The 19,444-nt window shown below is 48.2% G+C and overlaps 2 protein-coding genes across 4 annotated transcripts in view; one reads left to right on the top strand and one right to left on the bottom strand.

Moving 5' to 3' along the window:
• Rin3 (Ras and Rab interactor 3) overlaps positions 1–4,915 on the top strand; it is a 110,593-nt gene extending 105,678 nt beyond the window's left edge. The window contains exons 9-10 of one of the 2 annotated variants that reach the window (XM_057783312.1): positions 1,659–1,822; positions 3,817–4,915. In XM_057783312.1, the coding sequence (XP_057639295.1) occupies positions 1,659–1,822; positions 3,817–4,137 (485 nt within the window). In that variant the 3' untranslated portion in view covers positions 4,138–4,915. Of the gene's footprint in view, positions 1–1,658; positions 1,823–3,816 lie in introns of those variants that run through there. The other variant, XM_057783313.1, reaches the window with a different exon arrangement.
• A 2,961-nt stretch (positions 4,916–7,876) lies between these two features.
• Lgmn (legumain) overlaps positions 7,877–19,444 on the bottom strand; it is a 33,106-nt gene continuing 21,538 nt past the window's right edge. For both annotated transcript variants that reach the window (XM_057783249.1, XM_057783250.1), the window contains exons 4-14: positions 19,346–19,427; positions 17,823–17,908; positions 17,080–17,155; positions 16,255–16,317; positions 15,525–15,591; positions 14,078–14,196; positions 13,897–13,986; positions 12,269–12,469; positions 9,473–9,643; positions 8,653–8,720; positions 7,877–8,380 (exon numbers count right to left, since the gene is read on the bottom strand). In XM_057783249.1, coding sequence (XP_057639232.1) covers positions 8,338–8,380; positions 8,653–8,720; positions 9,473–9,643; positions 12,269–12,469; positions 13,897–13,986; positions 14,078–14,196; positions 15,525–15,591; positions 16,255–16,317; positions 17,080–17,155; positions 17,823–17,908; positions 19,346–19,427 — 1,066 coding nt within the window. In that variant the 3' untranslated portion in view covers positions 7,877–8,337. The remainder of the gene's footprint in view (positions 8,381–8,652; positions 8,721–9,472; positions 9,644–12,268; positions 12,470–13,896; positions 13,987–14,077; positions 14,197–15,524; positions 15,592–16,254; positions 16,318–17,079; positions 17,156–17,822; positions 17,909–19,345; positions 19,428–19,444) is intronic.

Raw genomic sequence — 19,444 nt, 5'->3', positions numbered from 1 at the left:
TTAATCCTTAAAAACTTCATGCAGTGAAAAAATTTCCTGTACATCTTTGAAAATTATTTATAGCCGGGTGGTGGTGGCGCACGCCTTTAATCCCAGCAGAGGCAGGCGGATCTCTGTGAGTTCGAGGCCAGCCTGGTCTACAAGAGCTAGTTCCAGGATAGGAACCAAAAGCTACAGAGAAACCCTGTCTCGAAAAATCCAAAAAAAAAAAAAAAAAGAAAGAAAGAAAAAAAAAGAAAATTATTTATATCATAGATAATATATATACACAATAGCTAATATGGGGAATATATTCATGGATGCTACAATACATATATACTACATGAATATATGCATATGCATGGATAATACATAATACACAAATGTAGATAATATATTCATGGATAATACATAACACATACACATATTTTAAAGCATGTGTATGATACAGTGAGAGAGTTGCCTCCCGGTGCCTTCTTTCCCCACCTGAATCATCCCTGTCTCTCAGTTTTTTATGCATCCTATATATTTTAAAACACTTAAAGCCGGGCCGTGGTGGCGCACGCCTTTAATCCCAGCACTTGGGAGGCAGAGGCAGGCGGATCTCTGTGAGTTCGAGACCAGCCTGGTCTACAAGAGCTAGTTCCAGGACAGGCTCCAAAACCACAGAGAAACCCTGTCTTGAAAAACAAAAAAACAAAACAAACAAAAAAAAAAACACTTAAAATTTTATTTTAAATTTAAAAACTTATTTTAAAATATTATTTTAAAAATATTGAGTTTGAATGACAGACTTGGAGGCGTTGCCAGGTCTCTTTGTCTTTTTTTTTAATTATTTATTATGTATACAGTGTTCTGTCCACATGGATGCCTAGGTCAGAAGAGGGCACCAGATCTCATTACAGATGGTTGTGAGCCACCATGTGGTTGCTGGGAATTGAACTCAGGACCTCTGGAGCAGCAGCCAGTGCTCTTAACCGCTGAGACATCTCTCCAGCCCTCTCTTTGTCTTCTCCTCGATATAGTCACACTGAATAAATATCCTCAGCCAGGTGTGGTAAACTATGCCTTTAATCTCAGCACTCAGAAGGCAAAAGCTGAATGATCTCTATGAGTTCAATCTAGCCTGGTCCCAACCATGAATTTCAAGCCAGGGCTAAGTAGTAATATATGTTATATATATGTGTGTGTGTGTGTGTGTGTGTGTGTTATATTAAATATATATAATATGATGTAATAATATAAGATTTATATAATCATTTTGTTTTATATTTATATAATATGTATTATGTGTAACAATCATATGTTAAATGTATAATTATTTAATATATAGTTGTTATTCATTGTATATTTATACATAATTATTTAATATATTTGTTACACGTTATGTTAATTATATATAAATAGATGTTATATATGAAATAAAATGTATATTTTCCAAATGATTCCTTCTTGAAAGGGGCTAAGGAAAAAATATGAGCTAGTCTATACTGTAAAGTAGCAACTGGTAAGGCTGCCCAGTGCACTACAGTTGTGTGAAGCCTCTGAAGCAGGTTGTGAAGTGTGGATGCCCCCTGGTGGCTATGGCAGGAGGGGCATGTCGGAAGCTGGGAGCTGCTCCCTCCAAGTGTGGGGGGATCCAGACCTTCCTAGCTCAGCCTATGTCCTTGACCCTACAGGTTCCTACTACCTGACCACCACCTACGGGGCCCTGGAGCACATCAAGAACTATGACAAGATCACAGTGACTAGGCAACTGAGCGTGGAGGTGCAGGACTCCATCCATCGCTGGGAACGTAGGCGCACGCTCAACAAGGCCAGGGCCTCCCGCTCCTCTGTGCAGGTAACGCTGGGGACCATGGTGACTGGGGCCCCGGACTGTACAGATGCCACCTGTGCTCTGTGTTTGGCTGCTTTGGCCTGCCAGCCTTACTCTTAGGGTGAGCAGTGGGCCTCCCACAGAGGAATCCAAAGCCTGAACTGTAAATCTGCCCACAGCGGCAGATCCTGGGTGGGCATGGAAATGCCACCAGGCAGGTGTTATAACCCAGTGGGCAAAGTGGTATGGGAGGAACAGTCATTCCACACACCCCAGGCTGCATCAAATCTAGTCACCCACTTGTCCCCGAACAGCCCACATCTGCTCCCTGCGACCCAGCATCTGCCCAGGCTGCTGTGTCTCCTTTTCTTTACTGACTGTCCAGTATCTCCAACAGCTCTCCTCTGAGGAGCTCCCCTGACAGCCCCCCCAGTACACACACACACAAACACACAAACACACACACACACACCAGTCCTCTGCCCTGCACTGCCTGCCATCGTGTCCCCATTACAGCGCCCATTGTGCCATGTTGTTAATTCTCTGTATGAAGCTCTCATGTTGGGGAGGACAATGCCCACGGTTCATGTGTCTCAGACATACATAACCCAGAACCTGGGACACAGCAGGGCTGCCATGCATAGAAAATGGAAGGAGTTGGACCAGGCAGCCAGACAACCCTCCAGAACTATTGATGGTTGTGTAGACTACGCATAGAAAATGGAATCCAGTCCTCTGAGGCAGGAGGTCTAAATTCTGGACCCAGCTTTGAACTAAGAGTTGAGCCTATCCATCCATCCTCTTTGGTTTAGCAAAAGAGAACATAAATAAGCCTCTGTCCTAGAAAGTCCTAGGTTAATCATTCAGGGGTAATGGTAACCCAGACTTGCTGTGTGGTCTCAAGCCCCCTCAGAAACTCCATTTCCTAGTCATGTCGGCTAACTGAATGGAATGAGTTCTGACCCCATCCATGTTCTGAGCTGCCAAACCAGCAGATTCTTCTCGAATCAACAGCTTCTTAGAACCAATGGGGAGGGAAAAGAAAGTTCTGGCCTCAGCTTCTGCCACTTCCCATGGTGTAAACACTCCCGGCAATTTCAACTTGCATTGCTGAACTCAGAGTTAGAAGGAGATGTGTACCATAGACTGCCCCACGTTGGTGTCTGTTGGCATGAGCCAGTGCCAACCCAACAGACCCACTCTCACTCCCAACAGACCTCTGTCCCACCTTTCCCCTCTGGAAGGGACAGAAGACCCTGGCACCCTGTAAGTGCACACCTCCCTATAACATGGTCATTGGTATTTTCATGGTTGTGACTGATATTGCCACTCCATCCACAGTAGGGCAGCTACACACACCGTTTCACACTGACTTGGGGGCAGCGTGTGGGTCTTGCTACCTTGCAGTTGGGACTGCCCTCCCGTGGGCAAGTACAGAACAAATGATTGGACCGGGAGTGACAAGGGAGGAATGGTGGCTGGCCGTTGGGGTGGGCAGAGGGGGGCAGTTGTAACTCCCTTATTGCCATGATTTAAAATGATTGAATCAGCCAGAAAGTGGTGGGTTAGTTGGTAAAGGTGCTCGCCAGGCAAACTTAACAACGCAAGTTCAATCTCTGGAATTCATGTAAAGGTGGACGGGAGGGAATCACCTCCACAAAGTTGTCTTGGGACTTCACATGGGCATTTGGGGCATACACATACATCATGCATATACACAATAACTAAATCAGTATTTGAAACATGACTGAATCACCCAGGGTAAGTCCAGTGGAGAGGTAAGACCCAGAGAAGGAAGTTACCCTCCAGGCTCAATGGCAGCTTAAGGAGGCACAGATGCCCCAACTCTCAGCTTCACCACTGTTTGAGACGCCCCCCGCCCACGTCCAGGGAAGGCAAAGACAGGTCCAGTGTCATGCTCCTTTCTGCTGGCTCTAGCTCCCGATGTTGGGATGAGGGTGACCCAGGATGCATTGGCCAAGTCTGGTGACCTCGAGCCTCCTCCATCTCGCCTACAGGACTTCATCTGTGTGTCGTACCTGGAGCCTGAGCAGCAGTCACGGACACTGGCATCACGGGCAGACACGGAAGCCCAGGCATTGTGTGCACAGTGCGCCGAGAAGTTTGAGGTGGCGCAGCCCCAAGACTACCGACTCTTCGTGCTGGTGGATGGACGCTGCTTCCAGCTGGCCGACGAGGCACTGCCACACCGCATCAAGGGCTATCTGCTCCGGAGCGAGCCCAAGCGAGACTTCCACTTCGTGTACCGACCCCTGGACGGTGGCCGGGATGGCTCAAGCCAACCTTATGTAGTGGTGAGGGAGCCCAACTTCCTATGAGATGGCCCACCCTTGAGCTGTGGTGGCAGGATCTCCTTAGACTGGGAGGATAGAGGGACAAGGACTGGACTCTCAGTGGCCACTCCCAAACTCAGTCATCTGAGTGTCTGGCCACACATACTCCCAACATAAGTGCCTGTGTTGGTCACACTGGTTTGCCACCCGCTGAGCATGCCTAAACCAACAGGGCAGAGTTACAGCCTGAGGCACCATGTTCTTCATTGGACAGTAAGGAAAACAACAACAAAATGAGGCTCAGGAGGAAGAGGCTCTCAAGTCAGCTGCAGCAAACAAGCCCGACCCTGCTCACCCAGCCCCTCAGACCATTCCCCCACCTTCCTTCCCCAGATCACATCCCATTCCCTTCTTTAGTCCTAGAGAAGAGCTCACTTTCCCCAGGACTGGCTGATGAAGGGGTTCCTGGCCCCAGCCGCTTGCTCCCTGAGCCTCAGGTTGGAGCTGAGATGTTCCACACCAGCCCAAGATCTCAGGAGTTTCTCCACGTGTGTGCTGAAGAGAGCCCTCACAACATCCCTGCCTCAGAGCTTGTCTTCAGCTACCAGACTACTCAGGCTGCCAGGGCTCCTGAGCCCAACTGGAAGCAGCCAAGCCAGCTCCAGGGAAATGGACAAGTTCAGCCAATGCCATAAGACTGGGGAGTGGGGGTGACTGAAGGACCTATCTCCTGATGCAAACACCATGGGTCATTGGTGCTGACAAGATCCACATGGGGGTTAATAAAAGCCCTTTTGCAAATGCTAAGTCCTCTGAAGGGGCCAAAATTCTGCTCACCAGTCCAGCATCCTTTGTTCCCGTCGCCCCAGGCTCTAGATGGTTTCTAGAACCATCCCTTCTACCCTCTGCTATTACTCTTAGGAATTCTTTCGACCTCAGCTCTATATGATCCTTCAAAGCCCAGCTCCAGGAAGCCTTCCTTGACTCCCAGTGTTAGTCCTCACTGACAAACTAGATCTGTAAAGACAAATAGCTGGTCAGAACTATCAACAGCCAAGGACAACCTTTAGCATCCGGAGCCTTCCAGGACTGCTGGGAAAACAGATGTACACCATCATGGCCAGTTTATCTGGTGCTGGCCCAGGGCTAAGTGAGCTACACCCTTGGCCCCAGTGATGCTTTTCACCTTTGCTTTTTCCCCCCATCCTCTCTCCCTACCATCCTTCCTCCCTGCCATCCTCTCTCCCTACCATCCTTCCTCCCCACCATCCTCTCTCCCCTCCATCCTTCCTCCCTGACCCCCTCCCCCCCATCTATATGACCTTTTTTACAGCTGTTTTTGAGACATGGCCTTGCTATGCTGCCCCCACTAGTTTTGAACTCCTAGACTCAGCAATCCTCCTGCCTCAGCTTCTCCAGTGACCAGAACTACAGACACACACTGCTATGTCTGACTTTTACTCTATTGAGACTTAACTCACATGCCACTTAATTCTCCTGGTTAAAGCAAACAATCTAACCTCCTGAGCATTTGAAAATCTGCATAGAACTCTATGACATTGTACTTTTAATATGTGCATGTATGTGTCAGGGGTATGTACAGGTGTATATAGTGCTGCAGGAGGCCAGAAGGTGTCAGAAGCCCCTGGAGCTTGAGCTACGGGTAGTTGTAAGTCTTAGGTGTTGGGAACTCAATTCAGGTCCTCTGCAAGTGCAGTTTGAGCTCTTAACTACTGAGCCATCACTCCAGCCCCACAGTATATAACATCTGACAACCTCAAAATATAACTTGCAACAGCCCACTGTTGACCTTACCACTAACATAGTAGACCATAGCATAGGTTTAGGGGGTTTCGTTTGTCAATGTTTTTTTTTAATTATTTATGTGTATAACTGTTTTTGCCTGGATGTCTGTCTGTGCCCTGTATGTGTGCCTGGTGCCTGTGGAGCCAGACAAGAACATTGGGTCCCCTGGAACTAGAGTTACATGCAACTGTGAACCTCCGTGTTGGTGCTGGGAAATTGAACCTGGGTCCTCTAAAACAGCCAGTGCTCTTACTAACCAATGGGTCATTTCTCCAGCCCTGTAGCCCAGGACTTTTTTTGTGTGCTGTATTTGATGAAAGGGGTGAGGGGGCAAGAAATCACTCTTCACAGGGAGGTGAGATCAAGTGAAGAAACAGATAAGCTCCGTGTCCTTGTCCCAGGGTCCTGAGTTGGAGCTGACAGCCGGCTGGTTTTGCACCTACGAGGCAACACTATCTTACTGTTTACATATCTCTTTATTGTTGACGGTAGCAGGTGGGGTGTGTGTGTAAATATTTTTTATTTCTCGGTTATATGGGTCATCTGTGTTTTCAAACAAATCTCCAAAAGCAACCTCGCTCCTTCACAGACCCACACAGTTCAAACCCACGGTGTCTGAGGCTTCACTGGGCTCGCATCGCTGAGCCACACAACAGTTGCTTCCTAACCCTTCCACTGTCTCTGACGGGAAACTGAACCAGGCATGAAGGAGCATGCCTGTGTCCTGGCTATTTGGGGACAGGGGCGCTGAGACAGGAGGATTCCTGGATTCTAGGCCTGCCTTGCAACATAGTGAGATCCTGTAAGAGGGGGCTGAGGGAGGCTTACACCATCAGCAGTCACCCGCAAGCATTCCCGCCTCCACCCCCAGCACCAATAAGCTTCTATGAGGATTTGCCTGTTCTGCATTTCACATAAACAAAGCTATGATACATGGTTTTGGGGGTTTTGGTTTTTCAAGACAGGGTTTCTCTGTAGCTTTGGGGCCTGTCCTAGAACTAGCTTTTGTAGACGAGGCTGGACTCGAACTCAGAGATTCGCCTGCCTCTGAATCCCCAGTGCTGGGATTAAAGGCATGTGCCACCACCGCCCGGCACTATGGTACATGGTTTTAGCAACTGGCTTCATAAACTGGCCTAATTCTGTCCCCTGTAGAGATTTCACTCCTGTTTACTGCAGCACAGTATCCCCTGAATGGATACGGCAGTACTGATTTCACATCTCTTAACAAACCCATCTCTAGAGCTTGAGTGTGCTGCGCCAGAGAAAGAGTTGGGGTGGCCTCAGTCCTAGCGAGTTCACCTTCTCCAGGGGCATGTCGCCCCCCTGCTTTGCACCTGACCAGGCCGCTAGAGAGGCATGACGCAGACGGCCCGAGAATGGCTTGCTCGTGACGGTGTTTCCGGGTCAGTCAGGCTGTTTCATCATGGTGAACATCATAGGGGAGGGAGGACTTACTAATACTTTGCTTCACAGTCTCTCTGGGTTTGGTGCGCGGTTACTTGGGTAGAATATCATGGTGGTGGGAATGCAGTATATGGCAGACAGAAGGGGTTCAACACCTCTCAGTGGGCAAGAAACCAGGTGGGAGGAAGAACCCTGGGATCAAGCACACCCTCCACAGTACATCACCAGCGGCCTTCCTCTAGCCAGGCCCCACAGCCTGAAGCTTCCAGAACTTCCCAAAACAGTGCTGCTAGTGAGGGACCAAACAGCCAGCACTGAAGCCTGCTGGGAACATTCCCCATTCAAACCATAACAGGTAGGGAGACGACGAGGGAGAAGCAAACTTAAGGATGAAAAGGCCCCTGAAGTTGAAGGGGAGGAAGAACTGAACATTCCAGAACAGGAAAAAAACCAGAGGGCATTGGGGAGGTGTGCGAGTTTACAGAGTGTGAAGCAGTGGAGAACAGAGTGGGGGAGAGGAACAGGACCCACCACAAGGGTGAAACACAGACCATGAAACCAGAGGCCAGGAACAAACATCTCACGTCACTTGTTTTTTTAAAACATCCATTATCACAGAATAAAATACAAAAGCAATCAAAAATTATATTTTCTAAAAATAATTCTCCTTAGAGGCTCACACCCCACTCAGTAAAATCACTGTGAAGACAGAAAGTGGTTTCAGCTTCGAATTTCTCAGGAGACTCCTTCAATGGCGACAGACGCCGCAGTGAGTTTGCTCTTGAAAGCTAGCAGACAAAAAACAAACAAAAAAAACCTCCTCGGAAGCAAAAGTTCCTTTCTCCAGAGTGCTTTACCGCCTGAACTAGCTTCTTAGGGGGTCAGTATCTTCAGAAAGAAAGCCCTGGGAGGGGCTGGCAGCGTTCCAGGAGCTAGACTTAGCCGCCTCTGGCTCCACCCCTTCAGTCTCAGGTCGGTGCACATTCCAATGGACTGTGTTCACTCTTCACGAAGCCCTGGGAAGGCAGCTGCTCAGTAGTGACCAAGGCACACCTTGTCCATGGCCATCTTTATCCTGGAAGAGACAGGAAGATGGCTTTGGTGAGTTAGGCCAACCCTGAAGAAAGCAAGACATAAATCTATCCTGGGCAGCAGTCATTTAGGACAAAGTCCCTGGTCATCACCACTGGGAACCCAGCCCCCCTCTGATTCTACTGACGAGGGGCCCAGAACAAAACTGGGCCATGGTCTATTGTCTGTCTACTGAGGCCAAGTCTTCCTAGGTCCGTGGCATGCTCCAGAGCCATTCAGAATGATGCCCATCTTCCCCGCGCTGTGTTGCTTTACCTGTCAATCGGATATGGCTTTTCACAGAGGTTGGCCAGCACGTACAAATGCCTCAAGGCATACTCGTACTGCAAGAGAACAAAGAAGCACAAGTGAGCATCTCGCCACGCGTTCAAACACAAAGCCATTTCCTTCAACCAGGGGTTGGTTCTAGGTCTGTTTAGGTCAATCCCGAGAGAGATGCACATCTATAAGGGCCACACACAATCTCAGGGAGCTGGTGGGCCTGCTGAAATGCTGTCAAGTCTCAGGGTAGACTTAGTGGCAAAGGCTGATGGTGGGGGAACTTGCCTTTGATTCTGGGAACCTAGCTGAAGAGAGAATGGCACACAAACGCCAAAATGGATGGCTAAGCAGGCTCTTCTAGGGCTTGGTCTACAGGCCACAGTTTGCCTCCCTTTCTCCAGCAGAATTCAAGCATCCCATTGGAACCCCAGAACTTTTTAGGGGGCAACTAGCTGACTGATACTCTACAATTGGCAGAAGCATCATTCTTCCCTCTCAATGGACCAGGGTGTGCTCCAATAATAAATCTTGGGGAATGGTCAGAAGTCACGAGGAGAAAGAAGCCTATGTCTGGCAAATGTGAGAGTCAGGTGAGGGGTGGGGCCACATCATCAAGAGAAGCAAGGACCCTTCAAAGTCAACAGAAAGGGGAATTGTCACCTGTGATTCTGGCAGACTGTCTGGGACCTAGACATATAACCATGAACCTGGGCATCCAGGTTCCTAAGGCCCAGACGGAACCTTCCACAAGCCAATGCACCTGAGTTTAGCTTTCAGATCTCAGCAGCAGGGAGGCCTGAGGACCTGGACTCACCGTGGGGGAGTGCCAGTTAAAGCAGTGTGTGCGGAAGTGGGTCACAGCCTCCTGGTAGCAGTCGTGTGCTGTGAGCAAGGCTCTGTCCGACAGAAGTCTCTCAGCAGTATCCCCAAACCCTGCCAGCAGGGAGACAATCTTCTGCACGGACTTCTCAATGACGTGCCTGGCCTAGGAAGAAGAGACACAGCATTTTAAAACAGTTCTGGCTTAATGTACTCTCTCTGGGCCCTTCAGTAAGAAGCACATACAAGGAAGTCTCCTGGCACAGCCTTCAACCCACAAAGGATTGAAGCAGGTCGATAAATGCATTTGGGAAAGATGGAAAGTGTGCGTGGTTTCTATGACACTGCAAAGATCTGGCCTTCTTGACCTCCTACCACCATGGAAACACTGTTCCCTGACACCTGGAGAAACGGCAGCCCTTGCCCAACTTACACCAGCCTCCGAAGCACACCGCTAGCCTCCTCATTTGATGCAGTGCTTTGCCTGCCCAGGAAACCACAGCTGGTGGCATAGAAGGCATAGGGGCCCCATGTTCCTCCCAGAAGATAGAGTTAGAGCTGTGAAGAAGACATTGCTGAACCCAACCCTGACTTCTCTGTCAACATCTCTGACCCACACAGTGTCTCTCTCCTTCATGGCTGAATGCATCGCACCTCCCACTGTGTGCTGGGCCCACGTGTGGTCCCGGATACAGGGTCCCTACAGCTCTGTGAACCCTGTAACGGCTTTTCTATGCTTCAGCCCAAACCCCAGAGCCACAGAGTAAACATCAGCACAGTGTCCAGCTGCCTCCTCTCACATTGGGCACAGAAAAGTCTATAAATGGGATGCAATGCTATGCTGCACACACACACACAAAGTGCTTTTGTTTTTGAAAAGCGGTTCTTTTTAGAAAATATACAAAGGCACAAAATGAGTTTCTTATGGTTATTTCTGAATAAGTTAAATGGGTTTTTATCTTGATTTTTTTAATTCTTTGTTTTATATAAAAATATAACAGTGCAATAATTACCAGGAAACTGTTGAACCCAGTAAGTAAGTGTGCAGACTTAGAAATAGTTTTCAGATTCACAGCAGACACCAGAGAAATTCTACAATGTACACAATTGCTCAAGCCAACACAAGGAAACTCTGGTTTAGTTTCTATGACTACCCAGAGGATAAAGACAAAATGCCCTTTCACGACATTGTTGTTTCTTTTGCGACAGGGTCTCCTGTGACCCAGAATGACCTCTAATCACTAATTTAGTACTCCTGACCTCCCTGCCTCCACCTCCCAAGTGCTAGTATTTAAGACATGGGACATGTTGCCTGAACCATTTAATTCTTGAAGTAGTAACAATAGATATAACAAATAGATATACCATAGACAAAATCTCCCTAGGGCCAATAAATAAAAGGTATTAAGAAGCCAAAGATTAGAAAGTAGAAGGGCAGTTATTTCCGCTGTGTTAGACACCACTTAAAAACACATCCTGGCCGGGTGGTGGTGGCGCACGCTTTTAATCCCCAGCACTTGGGAGGCAGAGGCAGGTGGATCTCTGTGAGTTCAAGACCAGCCAGGAAAAAAAAAAAAAAAAAAAAAGACCAGCCAGGTCTACAAAGCAAATTCCTGGACAGCCAGGACTGTTACACAGAGAAATCCTGTCTGAAAAGAATAAAAACAAAAACAAACAAAAAAACACATCCTAGCTACTCAAGTTGTTATTTTCATGGGGGGGGGGAAGACAAGTTTCCAAAAACAAAAATAATTAAAGCTAAGCATTTAAAATATATATGGGAGCCGGGCGGTGGTGGCGCACGCCTTTAATCCCAGCACTCAGGAGGCAGAGGCAGGCGGATCTCTGTGAGTTCGAGACCAGCCTGGTCTACAAGAGCTAGTTCCAGGACAGGCTCCAAAACCACAGAGAAACCCTGTCTTGAAAAACCAAAAAATAAATAAATAAATAAATAAATAAATAAATAAATAAATAAATATAAAATATATATGGGGAGTGGGGATGTGGCTCAGCTGGTAGAGTGCTTGCCCATATGCATGAAACCTGGGTTCAGTTCCTAATCCTGAGAACCACGTACACTGGGGATGATGGGACTCCGCACTCAGGTGGGAGGAGACTCAGAAGTTGGAAGCCATCCTCTGCTATGTAACCAGCTGCAGACGGACAGCCTGGGACACATGAGACTCTACTTAAAAAAAATAAAATAAAACAAACACAGATTTTTTTTTTAATCTGTCCACGTTTCCATCAGAGTGCCATGTTGACTGGGGACAAGTTTTAACACAGTGAGTTTGTTGGAACAGACGGGAACAAATGAGAGCTATGATCGAAAAGATCCTCCTGCCAATCCCATCAACTTCTGAACATAGCAACAGTTGTGAAGGACAGACAACAGTTTCAGCAAGTGACCATGAGACAGCTTGATTTTATAGATTGGATTAAAAACAAAAAGACTGACTAAGTCAAGAAGTAGTAAGATAGAAACGTCTAGAAGGGATCACCAAAAGGCCAGAGTATCTTAGAAGGATTCTGAGAAGCTGGACCGCCAATCCTTTCCTTCCTGACACTCAAGAGGCCAAAGTCATCATAAAGAATGAAGACAGCTTACCGCTCTGCTGTTTACTCTGCTTTCCAAGAGCAAAGAGGCCGTACTCCTTTCTCTATGGGGGAGGAAGCACCCCGAGTTCTAGGTGCTGGTTGTGTGTATACCAGGGGTCACATGCACACACACACACCCCTTCGGTCTAAACTGGCCCGGCCTCTCAGAAGAGTCCCTTTGGCCACTACTTACATCCAGAAGCTGCTGGATCTGCCCGACGAGATTCTGGGATTGCTTCAGGTCATTGGTGCGCAGCAGCTTTCTCTTCAGGATGGCCAGGGGCACCTCTGGGCTGGGGGTGAGGTCAAGGCGTGTGACTGGAGGCAGAGAGATGGGGGAGCTGGCTCTGTGTTTCATACCCTGAAACTGCATCACTTTCATGCTAGAGATAGACTGGAGGAAGGAGAGAACACAAACACAAACCGTTTGGTCAGGTAAGAGCTGTGACAAGCAGGCTAGGACCACATGGTCAACTCAGGCAGAGACAGATGGGCAGTCACATGTGTGGCTGAAACCCATCACTGAAGAAAATACCCAGTGTGCTTTGCAGCAAGAGCTCCTCCATGTGCAAAGCCAGCAGCAGATCCACAGTTTTAAAGTTTGTTTCAACTTGGGGAATCCTGAGTGCGCTTGCTCATCGCCCCTGCTCCCCTGCCTGTCCCCAGCGACCAGCAGCAAGGAGGTTCCAGCATCTGTCCAGGCTGAAGCTGAAGTTTGGGTCCCATGAGAATGGCAGAGCTAGGGCCATGGGCCAGGCTGACACTGGGCCTCAGACGCTAACAAAATGCATGCAAGTGCCCGTCTGTGTTTGTCAGACCTAACCCCGGAGGAATAAATAGCTTAAGTTTTCTCATTCTCAAAGCAAGCAACGTTAAAGCAAAACTTAATCTAAAACTGAAACCAAAATACAAACAGAAAAACAGAAAGTTCCAAAAGATCCACCATTCACAGAGAGACAGACAGACGACAGACAAGAAATGAACACTTGTACTGAGACTGGAAAGCTGAAGGCAAAGCCACACAGCAGGGCATGGCACCTGAGTCACCTGTCTGGCTTTCACCCTGTCCTGCTCTCTCCCACGCCCATCCAAGTGCCAAGCCAGGGCAAAGCAACCTGGCTACACTTGTGTGAATTTTCTTCTGGAACGCCAGAGCTTGCACCCGAGAACAGATCCCAGCTGGCAAGTTCTTAGCCTGTGGAATGGCACACGGGAAACTCCATTTTAAGTTTTTTTTTTCTTTTAATTTTCAGCCAAGCTACACATCCAAGACCTTCCCAGCCAAGGCTCAAGCCTTCTGCATGCAGCCAGAGAGCAGGTCCCCGAATACTACTATCTGACCATGTTGGTCCAGGCTGGACAGAGTTAGCGGTGGGGTATGTGTGAACAGTCTCCAACTTCCAGCCAATGAGAACTAATGACTGGCAGCTTGACATGCAAAATGCGGGGTTCAGTGGGACAGTCATGAAACAGAATGCATGCTTTCAGCCTCCATCGTCTCTTGCCACGTGACAGGCCCTTGCTCAGTGCTTCTCCCTCACAACCTTGTCTGGTGTACCGGCTACTCTGAAAGCAAGGGATCTGGCAAATGAGGAAGGACACAGGTCCAGAGCTCACACTTAACGCCCAGATCTGTAAGTGCAAACCTGGCACGTCTGGTTCCTGAGCATGAGACCCCAGAACAGAGAGGCTCCATGAGGCATTGCCATGCTGAGATCATTCCACACCTGAATCCCATTTCTCTTTATCAAGAGACAAAGTTCTGAGTGAATCTGCTTGAGGCGCCAAGATTAGGGTGCAAGGAAGTGAGGCCCCACTCACTTTGTTCCCATACTGCATGACGTGGCTGGTGTTGGTGTGCGACTTCACCAGGTGGTACTGCTTGTGGAGCGTCTCCTTGGTCAGATCCTCCTGCGGGAAGACAAGCACAGAAGCCCTTCGAGGACCTGCAGCCTGAGGGCTACTCCATGGCGGGCTGAGCGGCCCTGACAAAAGGCCTTACCACGTCCGAGTCTTCCATCCAGTTGACACTGTACCAGTCCCCCAGGTACGTGTTTCTCTTCTCGTCATAGTAGCAGGCATAAGACGACTCCCTGGGGTTGGCGGCGGTAGTTGCATAGACTACGGGAGAGTAAAGGTGTATGTGAGACATGTTTTACTCTGGCCTCGGACCACCCTTGAAACTGGGGTCCCTCCTTTCCGCTGGCGACGTCAAAGCTATACTCAATACAGGGAGAGCATGTCTCTGTCCATTCTGAACAATAATTCCTCTCAAACATGGAGGGAAGAGAGCCAAGAAGGGACTCTTATTGCAGCTATGAGCAAAATCTTGTGTATGTGTGTGTTCAGAACACAACTTCGGGGAGGGAAGACGGCTGACAGGTCTTAACAAACTGGGAAACGCAAAGAACATGGGTCCAGTTTAGTTTAGGGAGGATTGACAATTATTTAGAAAACACTGAAACGGGGATGGGGGGGATCAGAGGCTTGCTGAGCAGGGATGAGGCCTGCAAAAACTGAACAAAACAAAAAAGCCAAGCATGGTAGTGCATGCCTGTAATCCCAGCACTTGGGAGGTAGAGGGAAAAATCAGGAGTTCAAAAACAACCTCAGGTATACAGCAAGTCTGAGATCAGCCTAAACTATGGGGACTCCATCTCAGACAAAGCACTCTGCTGGGCAGCACCTTTAAAGTGTCTGCATTTAAGATGTCACTCTTAACACGCAGGCAGTCACTGTCCCCATGTTCAAGGACCAAGTCGCCTACCTGCCTGAGATCAGACAGACTGGGCGACCAGCACATAGCAAAGGAACAGAGCTGGTCCAGTTTGGGCAGCATTGGGAAGCTTGCAGAGAGACTCTTCTTGATAGCATTATTTTGGGGGGTTGTTGTTGTTGTTTTTAGAATTGCTTTACTTTTATTTTGTGAGTATGGGTGTTTGCCTGTCCATGTGCCTTGAACACTAGGAGGCCAGAAAAGGGCACTGATTCCCCTGAAAGTGGAGTTGTAAGAGGTTATGCACCTCCGTGGACCCAAACCCAGGTCTTCTACAAGAGTAGACAGTACTCCTGACCACTAAGCCAGGTCTCCAGGCCCCACAGAATCTTTATTTTCTGAGCCGGGCGGTGGTGGCGCACGCCTTTAATCCCAGCACTCGGGAGGCAGAGGTAGGCGGATCTCTGTGAGTTCGAGACCAGCCTGGTCTACAAGAGCTAGTTCCAGGACAGGCTCCAAAGCCACAGAGAAACCCTATCTCGAAAAACCAAAAAAAAAAAAAAAAAAAAAAAAAAAAGAATCTTTATTTTCTATGAACACTTACTTATAGAGCAAAAGAAGCCAGATCTGGCCACAAGCATGTCCCCCATCTGCGTAGCAGGCCACCATCAGTGTCCCTGCACAGGGGAAACACTTGGTCTCCAGCGGGCAGTAGCAAAGGACAGCCACCTACCATTGATGTCATCAGGCAGGTGGTTCATCATGGATCCAGACTCACATGCTTCAATGTAGAACACCATCTGCAAGGATCCAGGGCAGGTGAGCGCCCAGCAGGCATTGCCGGCCATCCCTGCCCACAATCCTTTGCTCTGGGATCAGGGAGCCACTGTCGCTGTACAGAAGTGGTTGCCAAAGGCTACAGAAGCCATTTGACAATCACATTTCTTCACTAATGGAATCGTGACTGAGTCAGCAGAACACAGGAGGACTGGAGCTGCCCAATGATGAAGACGCTGGTTCTGGTATCTGAGCGGAGCAGCTCCAGAGAGCCAGGCCGCACGTCGGCCATCTTTCTGTGTTAAGATCATGTCAACCCCCTACAGCTTCTACAGAGGGTGAGGAGCAGAAAGGGCCAAAGCAGACAGAGAGTAAGGTAGTAGGTGTTCTTCCCCAGCTGTCCCACACTGGGGCAGTCTTGGGAACTGTTCTCGCCTGTGCTCTCCGGACCTGCAGCAAGTAATTCACAGCCCCTGCCAACACCAAGCTGGGGTGAGGCCCACACCGTGTTGTAACAAGCTCTCTAAGAGGTACAGTGAACGCTGGGACACCACTGGTCAAAGCTGACCAGGCGAAACCCAGAAAGCCCAGCAACCTGTCCAAGAGCCAGCTGTGCCAGTGTGGGCTTCGCTCCTGTACCTTCCTCGGGATCCTCCCTCCCCAAGGCACTGGGGAACTGAAGTTACCTTCTGGTACATCTTGTGTTCATACATGTAGCGAATAGTCTTGTTCAGGTCCTTGACATGAAGCTGCAAGGTAAGAAGTTGGACATTTGAACCAGCCAGCATCCTAGAGAAGCCACCAACACCTTATAAAGTCCTCTTCCCAAACAGTAAAAGAAACCAGGGTGAGCAGTGAAACCCAGAAGCCATCTCAGGCCTTCCATTTACATAGTGACAGACAAGAGAGGACGCTTCTCTGTGCATAGCTTCCTCCTCAGCATTTGGAGGCTTTCTTAGACCTTGTCTGTGATGTACTCAGTCATGACTGACACTGTGGCAGGGAGAGAAGCAGCTAGAAAATAAAATACAGCCTTCCAGACGCAACCCTTGGTCCCCACTCCCTACCACAGCACCGACACCAACCCTGGTGGAACATCAGAAAACACGTCGTAGGTTTAATCTCAACACACAGGCCTTGTTTTCTACTTTCCTTTAAATCTTAAAGGCAAATAAAACTATCCTTTTCATGTATCTTAAAGAGTTAAGAAGGGGGCAGTGAGACGGCTCTGCCAGGAAAAGAGCAGGCTGCCAAGCCTGATGGAGGACCTGAGTTTGATCCCCAGGACCTGCAGGCTGGAAGAACTGACCCCCGAAAACTGTCCTTAGACCTCCACATGTGTGGTGTGGCACATAAAATAGATAAATGTAAAAATCAATGTTTAATGTTAAGGGCATAGCTCAGCGGTACAGCACTTGGCTAACACACACAAGGCCCCACATACAATCCCCAGTACCCAATAACAATGGCAACAACAAAAACCCACGATCAAAATGGTAAGCAGAACTCACATCATCACTAGGGAACACCAGGATTCCAGTAGCTCCGTGGTCAGTGAAGTAAACGAACACATGATCCCGGGGACCGCTGCCAAGAAAGGACGGAAGAGCATGAGCCAGAGACCCCATAGCTTCCCCTTCCTGTTTCCGTGTCCATGTCCCCGAAAAGCTGCCTTCATCAAAAAGTTAAGAGGTTTGAGCAGGGCCTGGCAGCACATGGCTTTAAAACCAGCACTTGGAAGGCTGGACACAGACTGATCTCTGAGTTTGAGGCCAGCCTGGTCTATTAGGGAGTTCCAACTCAGTCAGAACTACATAGCAAGACTCTGTCTCTAAAAGGCAGAAAGGGGAAGATACAGGCATATGCACAAATGCAAGCACATGCTAACTCTGGAGGCTGAGCTGGACTACAGGTTCAAGGGCAGCCTGGACAAATTAAGTGGCACCCTGTATCAAGAAATAAATAACGGGAAGGTGTGCTAGGGAGGCAGTCGTCGGGGAGGAGTGTGTGCGGGCAGGCGGGCTAGGTTTGGAGCTTAATGGTATATGCATGAAGTCATAAGGGGGACAAAAACATGAGAGACCCTGGATCACAGGGGTGTGTGGCACAGAAACAGACCAACTGCACATCAGACTGTGTGGCTTGGGTCAGGACAAAGCTTCTCAAAAGTGACAGGAGCGAAGAACTGTGCCCCTTCAGGTCCTCTAGTACAGCTGCGGCTCTGAGAGTGTGGAACCCATGAAACAGGCGGTACCTCTTCAGGACTTTTCCAGACCCCTTGCCCCTCACAGCCTCTGCATCGCCTCTCAGCACGGCAAGGAAGTTCTCCGGGGTCACATCCTACGAGGAATCAATCGGGAGTCAAGGCCAAGCAGCTATCACTTCTGAGCACAGTTCACAGCCTGTGTCAGGCCCAGGGCACCCAGCTCAACAGCCAACACTCCCACATCAGGAGGGAAGACATTCCCGGAGCCCCGGGGTCTGTGAACTGTGAAAATGCCATCTTATTTGGGGCAGGTGGCAACTCAGCGAGCCTTTCATTTCTTCTCAATAACTATGAACTGGGGGGCCACCCCCCGAAAAATAGAAGAGTCTGCCAGAACAGGAGGAAAATACTCAAAAGGACAAAAGAGGAAGTGAAGGTCTTGATTTGCCTCCAGCTTGCAACCTCAGATCTGAGTCCCAAGGATACTAGAAGTCCAAGGACACTTGATCACCAAAACAAAGGCAAAAGATAGAAAAGGGGGGGAAAATCACCTACAATTCTACCATTGAGGATTTAAAAATATCCCTATAAACCTATAAAGAAAGAAATTCTCTCTTAGGATGGGATCAACTATATTGCATATATATTAAATTTCCATTTGATTTTAAGGGACCATAAAGTGAAACAAAACTGAAAGAAATGCTAAGCTTTGGGTCAATGTTTCTTTGCCTCCTAAGACATCTTTAGAAAGTTAAAAAAAAAACAAACAAACCAGGCAGTGGTGGTGCATGCTTTAATCCCAGCACTCGAGAGGCAGACACAGGTGGATCTCTGTGAGTTCGAGGTCAGCCTGCTCTACAAGAGCTAGTACAGTGAAACCCTGTCTCGAAAAACAAAAATAAAAAGAAAGAAAGAAAGAAAGAAAGAAGCCGGGCGGTGGTGGCACATGCCTTTAATCCCAGCACTTGGGAGGCAGAGGCAGGTGGATCTCTGTGAGTTCGAGACCAGCCTGGTCTACAAGAGCTAGTTCCAGGACAGGCTCCAAAACCACAGAGAAACCCTGTCTCGAAAAAGCAAAAAAAAAAAAAAAAAAAAAAAAAAGTAAGAAAATGAAAAAAAAAAAAACGCTATCTTAAAAGTTCAGAAAAAGAGCATAAAAAGACCATAAATGTCAATTTATACAATATTAATAAAATAGGAGGAAATTAACCATTAAGTGAGGAATGTATCAGAATATTAATTTTTAAAAACCTATCTTCCACAATCCCAGAGAACCTAGACAACAAAGAGGCCCCTAAGAGAGACATACATGGATCTAATCTACATGGGAAGTAGAAAAGACAAGATTTCCTGAGTAAATTGGGAGCATGGGACCATGGGAAAGGGCTGAAAGGGAGGGGAGAAGAATGGAGGGGACAGAGAAAAATATATAGCTCTATAAAAACAATTTTAAAAAACAAACAAATAAAGGAAATCACAGAAAGTAGATGAAGGTCAATAAAGCAAAAAGGTATAAAACAAATAATAAACTAAAGCCCGAAGCCACAGGCTTCAGGGGAGAAAGCCCTCACCTCTCCAGTGTAATCCTTCGGGACTCCTTTATACACGTCTGTGCCATTGGGTCGGTTGATCACAATGCCTGGAGTAGGGTTGCTGAAAATTAAAGGACA

The sequence above is a fragment of the Chionomys nivalis genome, chromosome 10, assembly GCF_950005125.1.
Source record: "Chionomys nivalis chromosome 10, mChiNiv1.1, whole genome shotgun sequence".
NCBI classification, from domain to species: Eukaryota; Metazoa; Chordata; class Mammalia; order Rodentia; family Cricetidae; genus Chionomys; species Chionomys nivalis.
Note: the sequence above shows the minus strand (reverse complement) of the source record. Positions and strands in the feature narration are given on the sequence as shown.